Source organism: Microtus ochrogaster, unplaced genomic scaffold (genome assembly GCF_000317375.1).
Source record: "Microtus ochrogaster isolate Prairie Vole_2 unplaced genomic scaffold, MicOch1.0 UNK68, whole genome shotgun sequence".
Taxonomy (NCBI): domain Eukaryota; kingdom Metazoa; phylum Chordata; class Mammalia; order Rodentia; family Cricetidae; genus Microtus; species Microtus ochrogaster.
Window position 1 is genome coordinate 1,532,234 of NW_004949166.1, and position 20,796 is coordinate 1,553,029.

The 20,796-nt window shown below is 49.2% G+C and overlaps 2 protein-coding genes across 3 annotated transcripts in view; one reads left to right on the plus strand and one right to left on the minus strand.

Annotated features, from left to right (window-relative positions):
• Positions 1-19,917, plus strand: part of Pi4ka (phosphatidylinositol 4-kinase alpha) — a 136,861-nt gene extending 116,944 nt beyond the window's left edge. Inside the window, exons 37-56 of the mRNA XM_005369994.3 lie at positions 970-1,097; positions 3,206-3,325; positions 3,559-3,638; positions 3,752-3,945; positions 5,424-5,514; positions 7,160-7,327; positions 8,002-8,055; positions 9,837-9,957; positions 13,126-13,255; positions 14,816-14,886; positions 15,730-15,802; positions 15,875-15,945; positions 16,736-16,845; positions 17,194-17,298; positions 17,378-17,503; positions 17,623-17,743; positions 17,948-18,107; positions 19,044-19,133; positions 19,354-19,437; positions 19,532-19,917. Coding sequence (XP_005370051.1) covers positions 970-1,097; positions 3,206-3,325; positions 3,559-3,638; positions 3,752-3,945; positions 5,424-5,514; positions 7,160-7,327; positions 8,002-8,055; positions 9,837-9,957; positions 13,126-13,255; positions 14,816-14,886; positions 15,730-15,802; positions 15,875-15,945; positions 16,736-16,845; positions 17,194-17,298; positions 17,378-17,503; positions 17,623-17,743; positions 17,948-18,107; positions 19,044-19,133; positions 19,354-19,437; positions 19,532-19,583 — 2,149 coding nt within the window. The 3' untranslated portion in view covers positions 19,584-19,917. The remainder of the gene's footprint in view (positions 1-969; positions 1,098-3,205; positions 3,326-3,558; positions 3,639-3,751; positions 3,946-5,423; positions 5,515-7,159; positions 7,328-8,001; positions 8,056-9,836; positions 9,958-13,125; positions 13,256-14,815; positions 14,887-15,729; positions 15,803-15,874; positions 15,946-16,735; positions 16,846-17,193; positions 17,299-17,377; positions 17,504-17,622; positions 17,744-17,947; positions 18,108-19,043; positions 19,134-19,353; positions 19,438-19,531) is intronic.
• Positions 13,262-20,796, minus strand: part of Tmem191c (transmembrane protein 191C) — an 11,056-nt gene continuing 3,521 nt past the window's right edge. Inside the window, exon 10 of one of the 2 annotated variants that reach the window (XM_026777479.1) lies at positions 13,262-13,529. In XM_026777479.1, the coding sequence (XP_026633280.1) occupies positions 13,457-13,529 (73 nt within the window). In that variant the 3' untranslated portion in view covers positions 13,262-13,456. The remainder of the gene's footprint in view (positions 13,530-20,796) is intronic. The other variant, XM_026777478.1, reaches the window with a different exon arrangement.

The window sequence follows — 20,796 nt, forward strand, 5'->3', positions numbered from 1 at the left end:
CATACACACAGACAGAATATTGTATACATAATAAATAAATAAATATTAAAAAAAGAAAAAGAGAAGGAAAGGTGGGTGTGATGGCACACACCTTTACTCCCAGCACTCAGGCGATCTCTGAGCTCTGCCTGGCCTCCATAGCATGTTCCAAGACTACATAAAGAGACCGTGTCTAAGAACAAGGAGCAATAGCTGACACTAGGAAGGAGATGCGTGAAAGCGGGGGTGGGGCTGGAGAGGAAGGGGTGATGTGATAAGACACATTGCATACATCTCTGAGGTTTTCAAAGAATAAAACATCTACAAGAATGTACTTAAGCAAGGTGTTAGTGGCACATGCCTTTAATCCCAGTATTCAAGAAGCAGAAGAAAGCAGATCTCTTAAGTTTGAGACCAGCCTGATCTACAGGGCAAGTTCTAGGACACCCAGGACTACACAGAGAAACCCTATCTCAAGAAAAAATAAGAGAGGGTTATTAAATTGCATACATTTACTTCTCCTGGTAATATAAATGATTACTACACAAAGTCCTGCAAATATCAGCTGCCTGAGTCTTTGTGAATGTAGGCTGAATGAATGATTGTATGCAAACAGCTAAATTACCATCTGCTACAACATACTACTCTTATGAGCCAGGTCTGGTAGCACATGCCTACAGTCTGATCTAGAGACTGTGAGGCAGGACCTCATGATCAAGGTTACCTTGCAATACAAAGGATATCTCTATGTATTTATGGAGGTACAGGCCATCTGAGCTATGTAACACCACTCCTTGGTGATTGAGCTGAACAGGGTGCATAGGGTAGTGATGGGACAGACAGGCCTGGGCTACCAGGACAACCACACTTCCCACAGGAGTTAGTGAGGTCAAAGAAAGTGAACTTTTATCTCAGCTCTCACTGCCTTGGGAACACTTTCTAGTCTCTGACTCCAGACACTCAGCCCTTTCCTCTTGTGATTGTTTGAAGTTGTCCACCAAAGTTCCCTACTCAAGGAGAAAAGCAGCTTCGTGAAGACATAAGCATAATGATTAAATTTTGGACTGCCATGTTCTCAGACAAGAAGTACCTGACCGCCAGCCAGCTTGTTCCTCCAGGTAAGCATTGTGCCAGCAGCACAGCAGCTGCTGGTGTGGGGTGCAGACAGACAGGAGTACATGGGAGGGGGTGGAGTACAGACAGGAGTACATGGGAGGGAGTGTACACTGGAGGGAGTGGGGTGCAGACAGACAGGAGTGCATAGGAGGGGGTGGGGTGCAGGCAGACAGGAGTACACGGGAGGGGTGGGGTACAGGCAGACAGGAGTACACAGGAGAGGTGGGGTACAGGCAGACAGGAGTACACGGAAGGGTTGGGGTGCAGACAGACAGGAGTACACGGGAGGGGTGGGGTACAGGCAGACAGGAGTACACGGGAGGGGTGGGGTACAGGCAGACAGGAGTACACGGGAGGGGTTTGTTCTCTGTAAGTAGTTCTGGAAAGGCCAGACAAGAACAGTTAGGGCCCAAATGAACCCTGATCTTGGCTGTGCCTTATATTGTTGAAAAGCCAGTACTTGCCTGCCTGCTACCTTTCCTCCAAACCATGCTGGTTCTTATGGCAATTGCAGGACACTCTCTTTCTTTTTTTTTTTTTTTTTTTTTTTTTGGTTTTTCGAGACAGGGTTTCTCTGTGGCTTTGGAGCCTGTCCTGGAACTAGCTCTGTAGACCAGGCTGGTCTCAAACTCACAGAGATCCACCTGCCTCTGCCTCCCGAGTGCTGGGATTAAAGGCGTGCGCCACCACCGCCCGGCGCTGCAGGACACTTTCTTATAACTTCTCCCTAGACCAGCTCACGTCCCAGATGCCTACTGAGTGGGGGAATTCATGAATTTACCCATAATCTATTGTCATCTGACAAGGGGCTGTCAAGTAACTTCAATAGAGGGGATTCAAGGGCACCTCTCCAGGAAGAAAATTCTCTAGAAACAGTGACCCCCTGGGCTGAGTCTGAAAGGAAGCAGAATGTGTGTGTGTGTGTGTGTGTGTGTGTGTGTGTGTGTGTGTGTGTGTGTGTGTATGTGTATTCCTATGGGTGTGTATATGCACCTGTGTGTGTTCCTATGGTGTGGGTGTGCACCTGTATGTTCTCCTGTGGGTGTGGGTGTGCACTTGTGTGTGTATTCCTATGGGTGTGTACCTACATATATATAACATGCATACATACATACATAAAGCCAAATTATACTGAAACAAATAGCTCTCCAGGGCAAAGAAAAGAACATTCCAGGTTAATCCTGACATGTCAGCAGCAGCAAACCAGAAGATTCCCACTCCTGAGCATAGAGCTGCTGATGGTGAGGGTTTGTTCCTGTAGGTAGACCTGCAGACAGTCTCTCCCAGGAAAAAGAAAGAAGCCTTAAAGCTAGGTTTCTTTCTGCTTCCACGGAAAGCAGAGCCAACAAATAGTGTAGTTTGTCCCCTGGATGTTCAGGTTTCTGCTGTGGCTGTGTTAGACAGTGCAATACCAGTAAGCAAGTAACTGCCTTTGCTTATGAAAAAAAAAATGGCAGGGGCTGGAGAGGCCACTTAGTGGTTAGAGCACTCTGTTCTTCTAGGGGACCTGGGTTCAATCCTTAGCACCCATATCGTGGCTCACAACCATCTGTAGCAGGATGCAATACTGTTTTCTGTCCTCCATAAGCACCTGTACATACATACAGGCAAAACACTCAAATACACAAAATATTTCTTAATAACTGATAGAATTTATTTTATCCTATTTTTTGGTTTTTCAAGGCAGGTTTTCTGTGTAGTCCTGACTGTCCTGGGACTTGCTCTGTATACCAGGCTGGCCTCAAACTCACATAGATCCTCCTGCCTCTGCCTCCCAAGTGTTGGGATTAAAGGCGTGTGCCACCCAGCTCTATGATGTCTTTGTTTTTTTCTGGATAAGGTCTTTTACTGGCCTGGAACTTGCCAAATAGACTGGACCAGCTCCATATTCATCTGTCCAGCATCAGGACTAGGAGGATGCATGCTGGAGTGTGGGATTTCTTTTTAGCATCCATCTTCAGATGCGCCACCACACCCGAGTTACTTAATGTAGGTTCCAGGGAAGTCAGCCTTGGTACCTGTGTTTGCAAAGCAAGCCGTGCTGAGCTCTCTTCCTTTGACCTTGTCTTGAGCCACCTCATCCCAGACTCTGCAATGTATTTGTCCACAGATAACCAGGACACTCGAAGCAACTTGGATATAACCGTGGGCTCTCGACAACAGGCAACCCAGGGCTGGATCAACACTTATCCCCTCTCCAGTGGCATGTCAACCATCTCCAAAAAGTCAGGTTAGTCAGGGAAGGGGGTGGCTCCTACATCTTCTGTCCTCTGTTGAGTTCCCATCTTGGTGGTATGATAGGCACTCACTTAGATGGCAGAACAGAACATGAAAAGGCAGCTTCTTCTAGATTCTAAAACAGGACCAAAGTTTTCGGTTCAGTCACCAGCACATCACCAAAGGAAAAGACAGGGCAGAAGATTGGCTGAAAGGACAATGACATGTTTCGTCTTTGCTCCCCAGGCATGTCTAAGAAAACCAACCGGGGTTCCCAGCTGCACAAGTACTACATGAAGCGCAGGACACTGCTGTTGTCGCTGTTGGTGAGACCTGTGGCCACAGGCACTTCCCACTGTGTAACAGCGTAGCACCTTAGGGTGGTAGCAGCATGTGGACACCTGCAGAAAATACACTGGATATTGTTTGGTCTCACCAGGCCACTGAAATTGAGCGTCTCATCACTTGGTACAACCCGCTGTCAGCCCCAGAACTAGAGCTGGACCAGGCAGGAGAAAACAGCGTGGCCAACTGGAGGTCCAAATACATCAGCCTGAGTGAGAAGCAGTGGAAAGACAACGTGAACCTTGCCTGGAGCATCTCCCCCTACCTCGCTGTGCAGCTGCCAGCCAGGTAGGCCTTCCAGTCACCCTAGCTTCATCAGAGGTTCAGTGTCGTAACCTGTCAGCTGTATCCTGAGTGCCATGAAATATGACATGGCTCCTGTCAGGGACACTCAGGATTCTCACCTAGTCTGTGCAGAGGTTACACAGTGACCCTTGTGAGCGTGTCAGCTCCTACCTAGGTGCCATTGCACACAGAACTAAGAAAGTAATATCTAGCTGAATTCAGAACCACCATGTATGACCAGGGAGTGTAGCTCAGTGGTAGACCTCTTAACTAGCATGCACAAGAACCTGGTTCAGTCTCTGGCACTGTTTTAAAAAAATGGTAGAGTCACAGTGTAATTTATAAAGGCTTCCCTCCTGGGAGGTAGTCCACAGAAACAACTTGGGAGAGTTTGGATTGTGTGTGTGTTTGAATAATGCCATCTTGGAGCTTGAGCTGAGAGCAGACTGTCTTGCTGTAGCTGTCTGCCTAGTGTGCCATAAGCTCCCTCAAGGTGAGAATCTCAGACAGAAATAAAACCTTTAGATTGCAGCAGTAGGAAAGATGAGCTTGCAGAGGCTCCATGACCTACATGGTCCCTCAGCCTGCTTCCCGACAAGCAGGGACAGGTATGTATGACTGGGAGCAAAGCTCTGCCACTTTTCTGTGTCCTCTACCTGGTCCTCAGGCCCAGGACAGCAAACTGGTTCTCTTAAGCCCTTTCAAAACAGAATGTTCATGGAGATTGTCCCTTGCATTAGCCTGGGTCAGGAACATCTACAGGCTCAATGCCTGCCCTCTCACCACCAGGTAAGGGGCTCTACAGGTTCAGACTGTGAGCTAAGATGCTGAGCCAGAGATAGGCAAATGCAGAAGGATAAATGGCAAGATAGGGTAGGGTTCTGCCATTTCCTCATAGCAACCTAGAATGCTATTGTTTTTCTTTTTTCCTTCACTTTTGTTTTGTTAAATGTTTGTTTTTTGCTTTGGAGGAATGGGGGGGGGAGAGAATATGTCTGTGTGTGTCTGTTTATGATATGTGTGTGTGCATGTGTGTCCAATTCAGAAGCTAACTTGCCAGACTTGGTTCTCTTTTCATTATGTGGAACTAGGAAGTGAACTTAGGTCATCAAGGTTGACATCAGCCTTTATTCACTAAGCCATTGTACATAGAAAGGGTTACATCATACATAGAAAGGGTTACATTGTACATAGAAAGGGTTACATCGTACATAGAAAGGGTGTCTCTGTAACCAGGGTTGCCTGGAATCGTGGCATTCATCCTGTCACCTCCTTGTGAATGCTGTAATGATGTGATTTTTCAAAGGGTCCTTTTCAGACTTTGTAATGTATTACTTGCCTACAAGTAATACATTTAGATATCTGTAATATAGTGTTGATCTAAATCCCTCCAGCTGAGTGTTCCCCTCTGGCTCTTCTGTGGCAGTGAACAATGTACCTGCTGGTGCAGCTACCACACCCAAACCCTCTGTACATTGTAGGTTCAAGAATACAGAAGCCATTGGAAATGAAGTGACCCGTCTTGTCCGGTTGGACCCAGGAGCTGTTAGTGATGTCCCTGAAGCCATCAAGGTAGGACAGCCCACACACACCAGCTCAAAGTACATCTAGAATGTCTTCCAGAGAAGCCTGGCTACTCATTACTATGACCAAATACCTCATGGAACAATCAAGAGAAAAAAGTTACTTTGACTCAGTCTCAGGGAGCTCAGCCTATTATGGCTGAGCAGCAGGCCCATGTGCAGGAGGCTGTTCATGTCCTGGCAGATGGACAGAAGAGCAAGAGAATACAGGAAGGGATCCTGGCAAAGCGCAGCATCCAAAATGCATGGCTCCCATGGCTGATTTCCTCCCCACACACTTTCCACCACCTCAAAATAATGGCATCATATTATGAATCTATCAAAAATTGAATCTAGGTTTGGTGGTGGTGGTGCACATCTTTAATCCCAGCTCTTGTGGGGCAGAGGCAGGTGGATTTCTGTGAGTTCAAGGCCAGCCTGTCTACAGAGCTAGTTCCAGGATAGCCAGGGCTGCAACACAGAAAAACCCTGTATTGAGGGGACGGAAAATCAATCTATTCATGAGGTCAGAGCCCTCACGACCCAGTCCTCTTTGGACCCTCACAGGCATACTCAAAGGTGTACTTTATTAATCTAGGCATTTCTCAAACCAATTAAATTGTCATTAACCATCACTGCTGGGCCTGGTCACCAGTACAGGTCTGTAATCCCAGCTCCGTGGGAGACTGAGACAGGAGGATCAGGTAGATGTAGATGGACAGAAGAGCTGGTCTACAGAGTGGAGCTGGAGAGATGGCAGGGGCTGAGAACAGATGGCCTAGGTTCAGTTCCCAGCACTCACATGGCAGCTCACGACTGTCTGTAACTCCAGGTCCAGGGGGTCCAGCCCTGTTCTATTCTCTGCAGGCAGTGCACACAGAGTACACAGATGTACTCTTAGGCAAACAATCATAATAAATAAAATCTTGGCCAGGTGGTGGTGGCACATGTCTTTAATCCCAGCACTTGGGAGGCAGGTGTGAGGATCTCTGATCTTGAGGCCAGACTGAACCACAAAGTGAAACCCTGTCTCTAAAACAGAATTATCATTATTCTATCTATCTCACCAGACAAAAAGTTACCGGGTAACCTCAATGGTAGAAATTTCTTAACTCCTTGCATATTCTACTTCTAGTATGTAATAATTACTATGTTTATGATATTTAGTCTGCTTAAATTCTGATTATAGACAGGTTTCCATATAACCGCAAATTCACTATATATTTGAAGTTGTCCTTGAATTTCTGATCCTCCATTTTCCACTTGCCATGTACCAAGATTGCAGGTGTGTACAATCAATCACAGCTGGTTCTGTGCAGTACATACTAGCCTGGAACACACACTACCCACTGAGCCTCATTACCAGCCCCTCAACCTGGATTTATTACAATTATGCTTCTTTGCATAAATGTCAGAAACATTTTCCATTTTCTCCTAAGTGTTTTTTTTTTTTTTACTGTCACTTTTTCTTTTCTTTTTTGGCCTACAGCTTGCCATGTAGAGCAGGCTGGCCTCAAACTCACAGAGATCTGCCTGCCTCTGCCTCCTGCATGCTAGAATTAAAGACATGCACCACCACACCCAGGCTGTGGCCGTTCTTGCAGAGGCCATAGCTAAAGGACTACTGTAACCCTGTCTCCCAACTTCCTCCCTAGTTCCTGGTCACCTGGCACACCATTGATGCCGATGCTCCGGAGCTCAGCCATGTTTTATGCTGGGCACCCACGGATCCACCCACAGGCCTCTCCTACTTCTCGAGCATGTACCCACCACACCCTCTCACTGCACAGTATGGGGTGAAAGTCCTGCGGTCCTTCCCTCCGGTGAGTCCAGAGCCCTGCGGAGCCAGCCTAGGAGCAGCTGTCCCAGTGCAGTTAAGTGGGTTGATATGAGATGCACCCAACTGTGTGGGCACAGCTAGACTATGTTTTACTGACATGATATTTGTTGCAGAAGATGAGTTTTGACTTTGGAGGTACACGCCTTTAATGCCAACACCAGGGAAGCAGAGGCATCTCTGAGTTCTTAGGCCAGCCAGAAAACACAGTGAAACCCTTTCTTAAAAAAAAAAAAAAAAAAAGAGTTGTAATTCATATGTATTTTCTAGTTTTAGGCTTTTTTTTTTTTTTTTAAGATTTCATTGGATCTTTTGGTTAAAAAGAAAGTTTACTTGAGTTTGGTCCCTGCTGTAAGAAGTGAGTAGTGTACCCATGCCTCTTACCCTAGCGGTTCTATGTGGTAGCCATGATGGAGGGTCTGTAAACTGCTCTAGAGCTCTGCTTACTACAGCACCAGCGAGTCTTTACCTGGGGCAGGCTCCTCTCCTTACAGGTGAGGTACTATATTGTATGTGCTTGTCCCACCAATGTTACAAACCTCGGGTACTTCTCCTGTTATCCTCTACACCTTCCCCAGCTCTCCAGGGGAGGCAGCATCCCATGTGCAGGTCCAGCGCTCATTACTGTTTGAATTGTTACAGTCCTTCTTCCTTCTACAGGATGCCATTCTGTTCTACATCCCCCAGATTGTGCAGGCCCTCAGATATGACAAGGTATGTACTGACACAGCACAGCTCCTTCTTCTCCCAAGAGCTATCTGTATTGCTACTCCAGCTCACACAGGCTCCCTCTGGGCTCCCTCAGAAACAGGACTGTGCAGTTACAACAGAGCCCTTACTGCCCCATCCTGAGGCCACTCATGCTCTGCGGAGAGGGTGGGCTCTGGTACCTTTTCTAACTGTTTCCTATGGGTGAGCAACCTGTTCTAGGGTCCCCTTTGTTGGGTCAGGGCTCAGCAAATCACATGACCTCCCTGAGTCTGGCTGTTGTCCTAGGAAAGTGGTGAGGCTTAGGTGAGCTGATAAAAGATATGTTCTAATCACACAGCACAGAAAGGGGCAACAACCAGATGACTTAAACAAGACATTTACAAGCACCCAGGATAAAAGTGCTTGTCACAGGAACCTGACCACGGAGTCCAGTCACTGATCCCATGGTGGGAAGAGGGGACCAACTGTAGAGCTGTATGACCGTCACATGCATACTGTGGCATTCATGCACTCACACAAACAAAATAATAAATGAAATGAAAGAAAAAAAAACAAGTACATTTTACCAGCTGTGGTGGCACACACCTTTAATCCCAGCACTTGGGAGGCAGAGGCAGGTGGAGTTTGAGTTCAAGGCCAGCCTGGTCTACATAGCAAGTTCCAGGAACTAGGACTACATAGAGAGGTTGTATCTCAGTAATACAAAAAAGAAAAGAAAAGAAAAGAAAAGAAAAGAAAAGAAAAGAAAAGAAAAGAAAAGAAAAGAAAAGGGAGGGAAAGAAAGAAAGAAAGAAAGATAGATAGATAGATAGATAGATAGATAGATAGATAGATAGATAGATAGATAGATAGATAGATCGATCGATCGATCCTGGAACTGAAGATCTGGCTTAGTGGTTAAGTTGCCCTTGCAGAGAACCAGATTCAGTTTCCAGCACCCACGTGATGGCTAGCCACTATCCATATGTAACTCCAGCTCCAGGGCCACTCCCTCTTCTGACCTGTGTGGACACCAGACACACACATGATGCACAGACATATGTGTAGACAAAACACCCATACACATAATTGTTTTTTTTTTTTTTTTGTTTTTTCGAGACAGGGTTTCTCTGTGGTTTTGGAGCCTGTCCTGGAACTAGCTCTGTAGACCAGGCTGGTCTCGAACTCACAGAGATCCGCCTGCCTCTGCCTCCCGAGTGCTGGGATTAAAGGCGTGCACCACCATCGCCCGGCTACACATAATTGTTTTAACTAAAAACTAAACTAAACCTGGAGGCTAGGGCTCCAGCATCGAGGTGCCAGCAGGTCTCTTCCCAGCCTTCTCCCTCAGCGGGTCTGCGGTATCTCCACCCTGAGCTACCAGAAAATGGTAGGGAACAATGCAATGGAGAAAGAGAGGGTCCGTGTTGGCTGCATGCTGCTCTATGCATACCCGAGCTCTGTGGACCCGCCACTGTGAATTGGTGGTCTGCACAACCTTATGAGTTTCTGATACCTAGCCTACATGCTTCTTGTATTTGATAGCTGTTGAAATTGAGAGTCATGGTTCTTAAATACCAAGGGGGGACCACACAGGAGACCCAGGCCTGTACTGTACACTTCATGCCCTAAGCCTAGCCCATGAGTGGCCACCCTTTGGCTACTGGCCTGGCCCCTCAGCTAACCCTAATGGGTCCATCCACACAGCTGGGAAGCACACAGCCATGGTGGGAGTTCCCTCTTGCACGAGGTTAGGAAAAGTTTCCTCCAGGAGTAAAGGCTGATTGTGGCCTTCCCTCCTACAGATGGGCTATGTGCGCGAGTACATTCTCTGGGCAGCAGCCAAATCCCAGCTTCTGGCCCACCAGTTCATCTGGAATATGAAAACTAACATCTACCTCGATGAAGAAGGGCACCAGAAAGACCGTGAGTACCTTGGCCTCTCAGGCTTCTCCCCGTCATCATCGCCTTTAGAGGTTGCTTTCTCAGAGGTCCCCTGTGTGTGTGCTACCCCAGCCTGGAGACTACCCCGTGTCCTGTCCTCACCCCTTAACACACAGAGCATCTGGACTTCCTTCATTGATCCTTTGGTATAAGGTGACATTTGCAGCTCCTGGAGTGTACGAGAACTCCCTGCTGGCCAGCTACCTGTCCTGTCAGAGTCTGTGCCTAGCACAGCCCGTGACTGAATAAGGAGTGGCCAATTCAGGAGCAACAGTTCTCAAACAATAACCTGTAAAGCCTTACACTTTCACTTTGCTCTTGGTGTGCTTGCTCTCCTGCTTGTTTGTGACAGGGCTTGTTGTGTAGCCCAGAACTTACTCTGACTCTCCTGTCTCTGTGCCCATACCTGGCTAAGCAGATAAAGGCACTTGTCATTAAACCTAAAAATGAGCTTAATTCCTGGAACACACAAGGTGGGAGGAGAGAACAGACTCTTGCAAGTTGTCCTTTGGCCTCCACATGTGTGCCACAGTGTGTGTCTCCACACACAAAAACAAATAAATAAAAAGTAAAGAGCTGGACATGGTGGCACGTGCCTTAAATCATGGCACTCAAGAGGCAGAGGCAGGTGAATCTCAGTGAGTTCAAGGCCAACCTGGTCTAAGGCACAAGTTCAGGCCATCTAAGGCTACACACAGACCCTGTCTGAAAACAAAACCTTCTATATGTGTCTGTATCCACCATCCACAGCACCAGACCCATGAACACCACCATAGGAACCTGAGCTTCGTCAGCCAGCACTGGCCCCTTTCATTGGCCCAACATCAGCATAGTTATCATCACCACTATAGCTACTTCCACCAAAATTTCCTCCTTTTTGTTTGTTTGTTTTTTCAAGACAAGGTAGGTCACTTTAGAGACTGTCCTGGAACTAGCTCTTGTAGACCAGGTTGGCCTCAGACTCACAGAGATCCGCCTGCCTCTGCCTCCCTAGTGCTAGGATTAAAGGCGTGCGCCACCACCACTTAATTCAAAATGTCCTCCTTTATTGACAGTAACCATCATCTCCTCCTACTCAACCACCTTGGTTTCTATATCTTGGTCCACTACCACCATGACCTCCTCTGCTACCATAACCAGGACACCACCATAGCCTCCTCTTCCACCAAAGTTTCCACCACAACCAAAGTCCCTCCATGACACATAAAATGACCAGATCTACTCAGCAGCCGCTCTGTGGTCCCATGATGACATCTCTTTTTTAAAAAGGGCCTTTTTTTACTCACAATTAGGCTCATTAATAGTAAAGTACTCCAAACAATTTCATCAATTGTACTGTGATCATCAAAAGTTACAAAGCCAAACCCTCTTTTTTTTCTCTGCCTGTCTTCCATAACTTCTGTGGTTTTCGTCTTGCCATACTTTTCTTTTGTTTGTTTGTTTTTCAAGACAGGGTTTCGCTGTGTAGACCAGGCTGGCCTTGAACTCACAGAGATCTGCCTGCTTGAGTGCTGGCATTAAAGGTGTGCACCACCACCATCCATCCTATCTTGCCATACTTGTCAAAGTAGCCTCTCAGATTACATCCTTCTGTGTCTCCCTTAATGCCACCAACCAGCACTCTCTTCACTGCTGAGTAGGCGCCAGGCTTTCCAGAATCTCTCTGGGAACAACTGTCCTTGGCTTCACCACACACCCAACGACCTCTTGTGGCTGAGCACACATTGCCACATCAAGTCAGCACCAAAGCCTTGGATGTTCTGTTGGGGTCTCTCATTACCACACAGTCTGTAAGTGTTCCTCATTTCTCAGAACGGTCTCAAGCTGTCATCTGTGGGTTCAAAGTACAGGCCATCGGTAACAGCTTCCTCAACTGCTCTGATTCCTTTGGAGCATGGCTTGCCTCCCTCCATCCTAGCGGCCAGAGCCAGGCTAAAGGTGACTCAACAACATTTTACACCCATGAGACTGGACTAGCCTTTTCCAACTCAAGTTCAGTATAGGACTCTATGTTGTTTTTGTTGATTTTAATTCCTATCACTCTAGCCAGGTCAAATGGCACAGTCCTTTAATTCCAATACCTAGGCAAGTTTGAGGAGAGCCTTAACTACGTGAGAATGACCCCGCCCCTTCTCAACAAGGTTTCTCTGAGTAGCCCGGCTGTTTTAGGATTTGCTTTGTTCACCAGGGTGGCCTTGAACTCAGGGCCTTCCTCTGAGGCCTTCCTTAAAGGCTCACCTCAGGGAAAAAAGAAAAAAAAAAGCAAACTGGGTGTGGTGGTGCATGCCCTTGGAACCAACATTCACAAGCCAGGGGCAAACTGACCCCAGTGAGTTCCCGGTCTGCCAGGACTGTGTTGCAAACCCGTCTTTAAAAAAGAAAAAAAAAAATCTCAGCCAGGCAGTGGTGGCGCACACCTTTAATCCCAGCACTCAGAAGGCAGAAGCAGGCCAGCCTGGTCTACAGAGCTACTGCCAGGACAGGCTCTAAAGCTACAGAGAAACCCTGTCTCAGGAAAAAAAAAAAAAGTAGAATATAACAAAGCCAATAACTGGAACCAGATGTTATGCATGCATAAAGTCCAGAGTTAAGTCCCCAGCACCAAGTAGAAGAGTCACACATCTGTAAACATAGCACTCGAGAAATGGAGGCACAGGGGTCTCAAGTTCAAAGCCAACCTGGGCTACTTTCAACCCTATTTCAAAACAAACAATTGGTATGGCTTTACCTGGGGCTTAGGCCCTGCCTTGAGCTTTGTTTAGGGGCTAGCAATTTTACTCACCATCAGGACCAGTGTCAACAGTGAGGGGGAAATGGTGGCGTGTGTGGCCTTTATCAGGTCTAGAGTCCATTGCACATGCAGGCAGGGTGCTGGGAGAGCTCCATCTGACTGTCTAGCAAACATCTTTAATATTTAAGGGCCTTTGGTTGGTTGGTTGGTTGGTTGGTTGGTTGGTTGGTTGGTTGGTTTGGTTTGGTTTTTCAAGACAGGGTTTCTCTGTCTTGGAACTCACTTTGTAGAGCAGGCTGGTCTCCAATTCAGAGACCCACCTGAGTGCTGGGTTAAAGGCATGTGTCACTATCTGGCTAAGGGTTTTCTTTTCAGGGTCTCTGTGGCAGCCATAAAACTCACCATCTTTGCCTCCTCAGCTGACATTGGTGACCTTCTGGAGCAGTTAGTAGAAGAGATCACAGGGTCCCTATCAGGCCCAGCCAAAGATTTCTATCAACGAGAATTTGATTTCTTTAACAAGATCACAAATGTGTCAGCCATCATCAAGTAAGTGGCTCACCGAGAGACAGTTTTCTGCGATGTCTTGTCATGTCTTCATCCCACCTACTCACCTCTCTGAGCTTTCAGGGTTGTTGCCTCCTAGCATGGGGCAAGGCAGAGCATCAGCTGCGTTGGCATTTGACATTTGCCCAAGGTCTCCAAGGAAAAAGAGCATTGGGCGCAGCTCTTCCCGGCTTCTTCCACTCGCTAACATGCCCTCGGTGTGTGTGCAGGCTGCTCAGTGTGTTCACTGAGGGTCCTCTCCGTGTTCCCAGGGGCCCTGACCACACACAAAAGGGTAGGGAAGTATGTCACTACAACACCTGAGACAATCAGTTTAAGAGAACAGTGTAGCCGGGCATGGTGGCACACACTTTCAATCCCAGTACCTGGGAGACAGAGGCAGGTTGACCTCTGTGAGTTTGGGGCCAACCTGTCCTACAAGGTGATTTCCCAGACAGCCAGAGCAATATAGAGAGACCCTCTCAAAAACAAAACACATACGAAAGGGGAGATGGGGGACAATATGGACGTCTCCTTAGTGACTGTGTGCTCAGCACATGTGACAACTGTAGCAGAGAAAGACAATGGTGTCCCTTAACCCCTGCAAGGCTATAGCCCCAGACACCTAAAACTCCTCATTGGAGAATTTTGTGGTGGGCAAGAGTTGAGACAGCGTTTCTCTATATAGTCCTGACTTCTGGAACTCAGCATGTAGATCAGGCTGGCCTCAAATTCAGTTATCCACCTGCCTCTGCCTCCTGGGTTCTGGAACTAAAGGTGCGTGTGGCCGTGCCTGCCCTCACTGGGGAGTTAAAGGTTAACCCCTGTCCTTAGCACATGAGCCTTTGGAGAATACTCCCAGATTCAGCTCAGCAGGAAGGTGCATTTCCAGGGCATCATGACACGACAAAGTTGCAGTTACCCTCAGCCTCACCTTAGCTGAGCCAGGTCACAGGGCTCACCAGCAGAAGTCACACAGTAAGTTACAGAAGTGGCATTTCAGGGCCAGGTGGTGGTGGCGCATGCCTCTAATCCAGAGGCAGAGACGGGATCTCTGTGAGTTTGAGGCCAGCCTGGTCTACAAAGCGAGTTCTACAACAAGCTCTAAAGCTACAGAGAAATCCAGTCTCGAAAAGCCAAAAAGAAAAAAAGGAAAGAAGCGAAGGCATTTCAGCCCCGAACTGGGTGGGGCCCCGCAGTCACCTGTTCTCTCAGTACCTTAACAGCAGCACACCCCATAGAATGTGAGGGCAGAGCTTCCAAAAACAGCTCCACCTGGGCCCCTGCCACCCTGTGGGGCCATCTGGCTTCTCAGAGGAATGCAGGGCAGGAGTTGCTATGGATGGTTTCCTGACAACCTGAGCCTGGTAGGGTCAGGTGAGCTCTCTATCCCTGGGGGCCAGTGTCTGCGGCTAGAGCTTGTTTGTTCAGACCGTTCAGTGTAACCCAAGCTGGCCTCAGACTCACTAGATAGCAGAGGATGCCTTCCAGCTCCTGGTTCACTGGTCCTCACATCTGAGCTATGTGCCACCATGTCCAGAGCATCTCTGTCTTGTTTCTCAGGCCCTACCCTAAAGGTGAAGAAAGAAAGAAGGCTTGTCTGTCAGCTCTGTCTGAAGTGAAGGTGCAGCCTGGTAAGCCAGCAACCTCAGGGCCAGTGAGGCACGAGGGACTGATGTGGAAACAGGGCTTGGCTAGCCGCATCACACACTTGGGGCCTCCAGCATCCAACAACTAGGGATGAACTTCCTTTTTTCTGCTTAGTGGACATATTTGCTGAGTGTCTTAGTTTTCTGTTGCTGTGAAGGGACACCATAAACACAGCAACTCGTACCAAAAAAAGACATTTGGTTGGGGCTGGCTTACAGTTTGGAGATAGTCCGTTGTCCTACGGAGGGAAGCATGGCGGCACACAAGCAGACATGTGCTGGACAGGTAGCAGAAAATTCTCTATCTTGATCCATAGGCGACAGGAAGAGAACTGTGAGCCATTAGACCTGGCTTGAGCTTCTGAGACCTCAAAGCCCACCCCACAGTGACACACTCCCTATGGCCAAGCATTCAAACACATGGGTCTGTGGGAGCCATACCTATTCAAACCACCACACTGAGAAACAGGAGTGGCTGACCGTTCACAGAACACAGAGATGGAGGAGTGTGTTAGAGCATGCTAGGCCAGTGCAGCTAGGGTGGGAGTCTCCACTGAGAGTGAAGCAAACCCAAGACTTTCCCAGACAGCAGCAGGATAGTTGCCACAAAGCTAAAGTCCAGAACATTCTGGAGAAGCATCTCCTGGGAGGCTTGCCTGGATGGATCCCGAAGGGGAAGGGTCTGAGTCAGGAAGGGCAGACCCACAGTGAGCACAGAACAAGTCAGCGTCCTCATCCGGCTGCTCTGCATGTGAAGCCTGGACTGGGGACTGGCTGTAGCTCCGTGGTAACACATAGCTCCCTGTACCTCCTTCTGTGCCTGCCCAGGCTGCTACCTGCCCAGCAACCCTGAAGCAATTGTGCTAGACATTGACTACATGTCAGGAACGCCAATGCAGAGGTGAGCGCCCGTTCCCACTGTGCCCCACACTAGCGGTCTCCACTGTACTCATGTGCTCCCTTCCTCTCTCAGTGCTGCAAAGGCGCCCTATCTGGCCAAGTTTAAGGTGAAGCGCTGTGGAGTGAGCGAGCTTGAAAAAGAAGGTCAGTAAGGGACCCCTCGCATCCGGGTACCTCTCCTCACCCGTGCTGCTGTTACAACATGCAGACTCACCCTTCCTCTGGAAATGGCAGGGTGCTCTGCAGCAATGCTTGCTTACCCTGGAATCTGCCCCCACCCCTGTCCTCGGAGCCCAGCTACTGAGCCTTTGTGGGCACACTGGTTGCTTCAGGCTCCGTAGAGAGGAGCATAGTCTGAGTGACACCGGAGAGGAGTGCAGCCTCACAGATCTGGAGGCTGACATCAGGACGTAGGCCAGCATGCTCAGTGAGGGAAGGGTCAGGCTTCTAAATTCTGGGCTGGGTGTTCTCCGGCTCGCCCTCCTGTGGTTGTAGCAATCCATGCAGGTGATGCTACTTAGCATTCCTGCATCTCTGCCTGCCTTGTGTGACCTGACACGTCTCTCTCAAAAGGACACTTGGCATCTGCTATGACCGGCATCTTCAAATACCTTAATTCCAAAGAAGATCACGGTTGTGGTTTGGGGTATGAACTCTGTGGGGACACAGACCAGTGTGGAAATGTCTTCAGTGGTCTGGCTGTGTTTCGGCCGAGTCCTCAGCTTGGACCCCAAGGGGCTCTGTTTCAGTTCCTTGTAAACTTGTGTGTTCTTAGGAAAAGTCCTGGCCCTGTGATCCTACATGATAACTCATGGTGTTTCTTGGGACCCCTTAGTGCTCTGTCAAAGTGATTCTCAAGATCCCAGTTCTTTCTCAACCCTAGGTAGCCTCCTCTTGCCCTCAGGCTGAGAGAGAGCCCCCCTCCCCTCCCCAGGTCTGCAGTGCCGCTCAGATGCTGAGGATGAGTGCCGCGGGCAGGAGGCTGATGGCAAGAAGATCTGCTGGCAAGCAGCCATCTTCAAAGTGGGGGATGACTGCCGACAGGTGACAGAGCTGGCCTTATTTAGGCTGGCAGGGCAAGGCACTATCTTCTAGTGACACGTGACCCTTTCCTGCACTTTATGATTCAGGTGCTCTGGAGGCATCAGAACAAACCCAGAAACCCCTGCTCCCAGCCCCACCCTGCACCATCAGGGACGGCCTCACTCCCACATCCTCAGGGCAATCTTGTGACAGCCCAGCCTGGGTGGGCAGTGAGGCCAGACCTCTAAGCTCTCATTTGGCCACAGCCTGCTCCCTTCCCTACTGTGTGAGCCTCGAGGGCCACTAGTTTCCGAGTGGTCCCAGGGCTGAAGAAAGGACCCTGACCATCCTGTGCCTTCTCCGGTCCAGGACATGTTAGCCCTGCAGATCATCGACCTCTTCAAGAACATCTTCCAGCTGGTTGGCCTGGACCTCTTTGTTTTTCCCTACCGAGTGGTGGCTACCGCCCCTGGGGTGAGTTCCTGGGGCGTGGTAGGCAAAGGGCGAGCACATCACTGCTCCCACCTGACTGCCTTTCTCCCTCCCTCCCTAGTGCGGGGTGATTGAGTGCATACCGGACTGCACCTCCCGAGACCAGCTGGGCCGCCAGACTGACTTCGGCATGTATGACTACTTCACACGCCAGTATGGGGATGAGTCCACCCTGGCCTTCCAGCAGGTAGCCAGCCCCACAGCCTCAGCTCACCTCCTGTCTGCACTCCACACAGCTGTGTTCACTGCTGTGCGCTCTGCCTTAGTCACACAGAGGCAGGTGAGACCACAGCCCTCTCCACACAGGCACGCTACAACTTTATCCGAAGCATGGCCGCCTACAGCCTCCTGCTGTTCCTGCTGCAGATCAAGGACAGGCACAATGGCAACATCATGCTGGACAAGAAGGGCCACATCATCCACATCGGTCAGCCAGGCCCTAGGGGGCTGGGAACGAGAATGGCAGCCCACACTCTGGGTAGACGGGAAGCTGGTGGAGTGCCTCTGCTCTAGCCTGGCACGAGTTCCTCCTCCCTGACTCAGGCCCCTGTAGCTAAGACCCTCTGCTAGAAATAAACCACCCTGACCTCGCTCCTGCCCCAGTTACAGGCAGCTTTTTGGGATTTTGCAGACTTCGGCTTCATGTTCGAAAGCTCACCAGGTGGCAACCTTGGCTGGGAACCAGACATCAAGCTGACAGATGAGATGGTGATGATTATGGGGGGCAAGATGGAAGCCACACCCTTCAAGTGGTTCATGGAGATGTGTGTCCGAGGTTATCTGGCTGTGCGGTGAGCCCATGGGCCACGTGGAAGGGATGTGAAGGTGGGGAGGAAGTCAGGCTCAGTAGCACTGACATCAGGTGGCTGGTTACAGTCAGAGGCCTGTTACTCCAGCTCCGCCATCCACTGCCCACACACACGTGGGCACACACATGAAGATAATTTTTTGTTTCAAGACAAGGTCTTTCCAGGCAGTGGTGGCGCATGCCTTTAATCCCAGCACTCGGGAGGCAGAGGCAGGCAGATCTCTGTGAGTTTGAGGCCAGCCTGGTCTACAAGAGCTAGTTCCAGGACAGGAACCAAAAACTATGGAGAAACCCTGTCTTGAAAAATCAAAAAAAAAAAAAAAAAAAGAGAGAGAGAGAGAGAGAGAGACAAGGTCTTACTATGTAGCTCTAGCTGTCCTGGAATTCACAGAGATCTGCCTGTCTCTGCCCCCCAAGTACTGGGACTAAAGATGTGTGCCATTACCACCCAGCCATAAATCTTTAAGAAGTGAAGGGCCTTGCCTTCTAATCACTTAGTCTACCTTTGTGAGCAGATTCCAGCTCTGAACCACCAGCCCCATCCTGCAGTCTCCCACAGCTGACCTCATCTGCCAGCACCCTCCAGCCTTGGGCTCCCCCTCAGGACTTCCTGGCCACCCTTTCACTGTAGCCCCCGCACCTCCAAAGCTACATGATAGACTGACATCAACCCGATGGCACATGGAGTATCACCTTGCCACATCCCACATGCTACTGTGGTTAAGCCCAACAGAGCATCTTTGAAACCACAGCTGGAAGCCTGGCATGCGGGGGATAGGGAAGGACACTCAGCCATACCAGCTGCCTGAGCATGGCTGGGGGAAGCAAGCCAAATGGTGGAAAGTAGAGGTGGATCACTGGATTGGTAGCTGGGTCCTGCTCAGACTGGCTTTGTTTCCTACCTTTGCTGTCTCCACAGGCCCTACATGGATGCAGTCGTCTCCCTAGTTACACTCATGTTGGACACAGGCCTGCCCTGTTTCCGAGGCCAGACAATCAAGCTTTTGAAGTAGGTGCCTTGGGAAAGGGCTCTCACTGTGCTGGGGCTCTACCTAGAAACCTTTTGTGTCCTGGGAACCCCAGAGCAGTCAGGCTTCCTGGATAGCAAGATGGCCTTGAGCTCCCCAAGTGGCCTACTAGTTGCTGGAAAGGGTCAGGGGCCACACTAGGTCACAGCAGGAAGGGGCCCCAACAGGTTCCCACAAATGCAGCTTTTCATCTCTCCCCAGACACAGGTTCAGCCCTAACATGACAGAGCGAGAGGCAGCAAATTTTATCATGAAGGTCATCCAGAGCTGTTTCCTCAGCAACAGGCAAGTGGCCCACGTCCCTGAGCCTTGCCAAGGGTGAGCAGGTGGGAAGGGCTCTGAGAGATGGAGCTCCTCACTCTCCTGCTTGGCCTTCCAGGAGCCGGACCTACGACATGATCCAGTACTACCAGAACGACATCCCCTACTGAGGACCTATGACATGATCCAGTACTACCAGAACGACATCCCCTACTGAGGACCTACGACATGATCCAGTAACCAGAACGACATCCCCTACTGAGGATATCCCCTACTGAGGACCTATGACATGATCCAGTACTACCAGAACGACATCCCCTACTGAGGCAGCCTGGGCGTGGAGCTGACAGCTCAGCAGCACAGCGTGCTGTGTGCGCAGGTGTGAGAACACAGGTGTGAGTCTCTGTGCACTGGACACATTCCCCACTTGTTCACCTGTCTTACTACATGGGTACATGAAGTATTTTCTTGTGTAAACATGGAAAAATAAAAATCCCCAAATGTGCTACATTTGCTTTGTTTGCTAGCCTCAAACCTACCTCCCTGTAGTTGAAGCTGCCCTTGGATTCTGGTCCTTTCTAGTCACTGCCGAGCTCAAGGAGTCTGCTTTTGGTTTTGGTAGGATAATCAAACCCAGGGCCTATGCATACTAGGCAAACACCTCAGCTCTAGCTGTGTGTAGCCTCGGCCTGTGACTCATTCTCTCCAAGGAGAGACTTTCCTAGGCTGGTTTTTGTCTCCATATCTCTGTAGTTTAGTGGTGAAAGTTCTTGCCTTGCCTGACATGCACAAGGCCCATGCCCAGTAGCCCCCAGATGACAGTCAGAAGGCGGAATGAGAGCAGAGTCTGGTGGGAAAGAAACTGAGAAAGCAAACAAAAGCGAACCTTAGAGTAGCAGCCCAAACCTGTGATCCCGGCCACTCCCAGCCTTGCTTTCGTTTGCTTTTGGTTTGCTTTTCTTTCTTTTCTTTTCTTTCTTTTTTATTTATTGTTTTTTTTTTAATTTTTGTTGTTTTCAAGACAAGGCTTCTCCCCGTGTAACAGCCCTGGCTGTCCTGGCCTTAAATAACAGAGATCCACCTTCCTCTGCCTCCTGTGCCACCACTTCGCTACTGGTTTTGGTTTTTTGTAAATTATTTGTGAGTGTAGTTTGCGCACTGTGACCATACCTGGTGTTTGGTGAGGGGGCCAGAAAAGTGCATCAGACCCCCTGGGACAAGAATTACAGGATGTTGTAAGACACTTGGTGTAAATACTCTAAACTGAGCCCAGACCCTCTCTAAGAGCAGCAAATGAAAGCCAGGTGGTGGTGGCGCACATCTTTAATCCCAGCATTTAAATATATATATATATATATATATATATATATATATATATATATA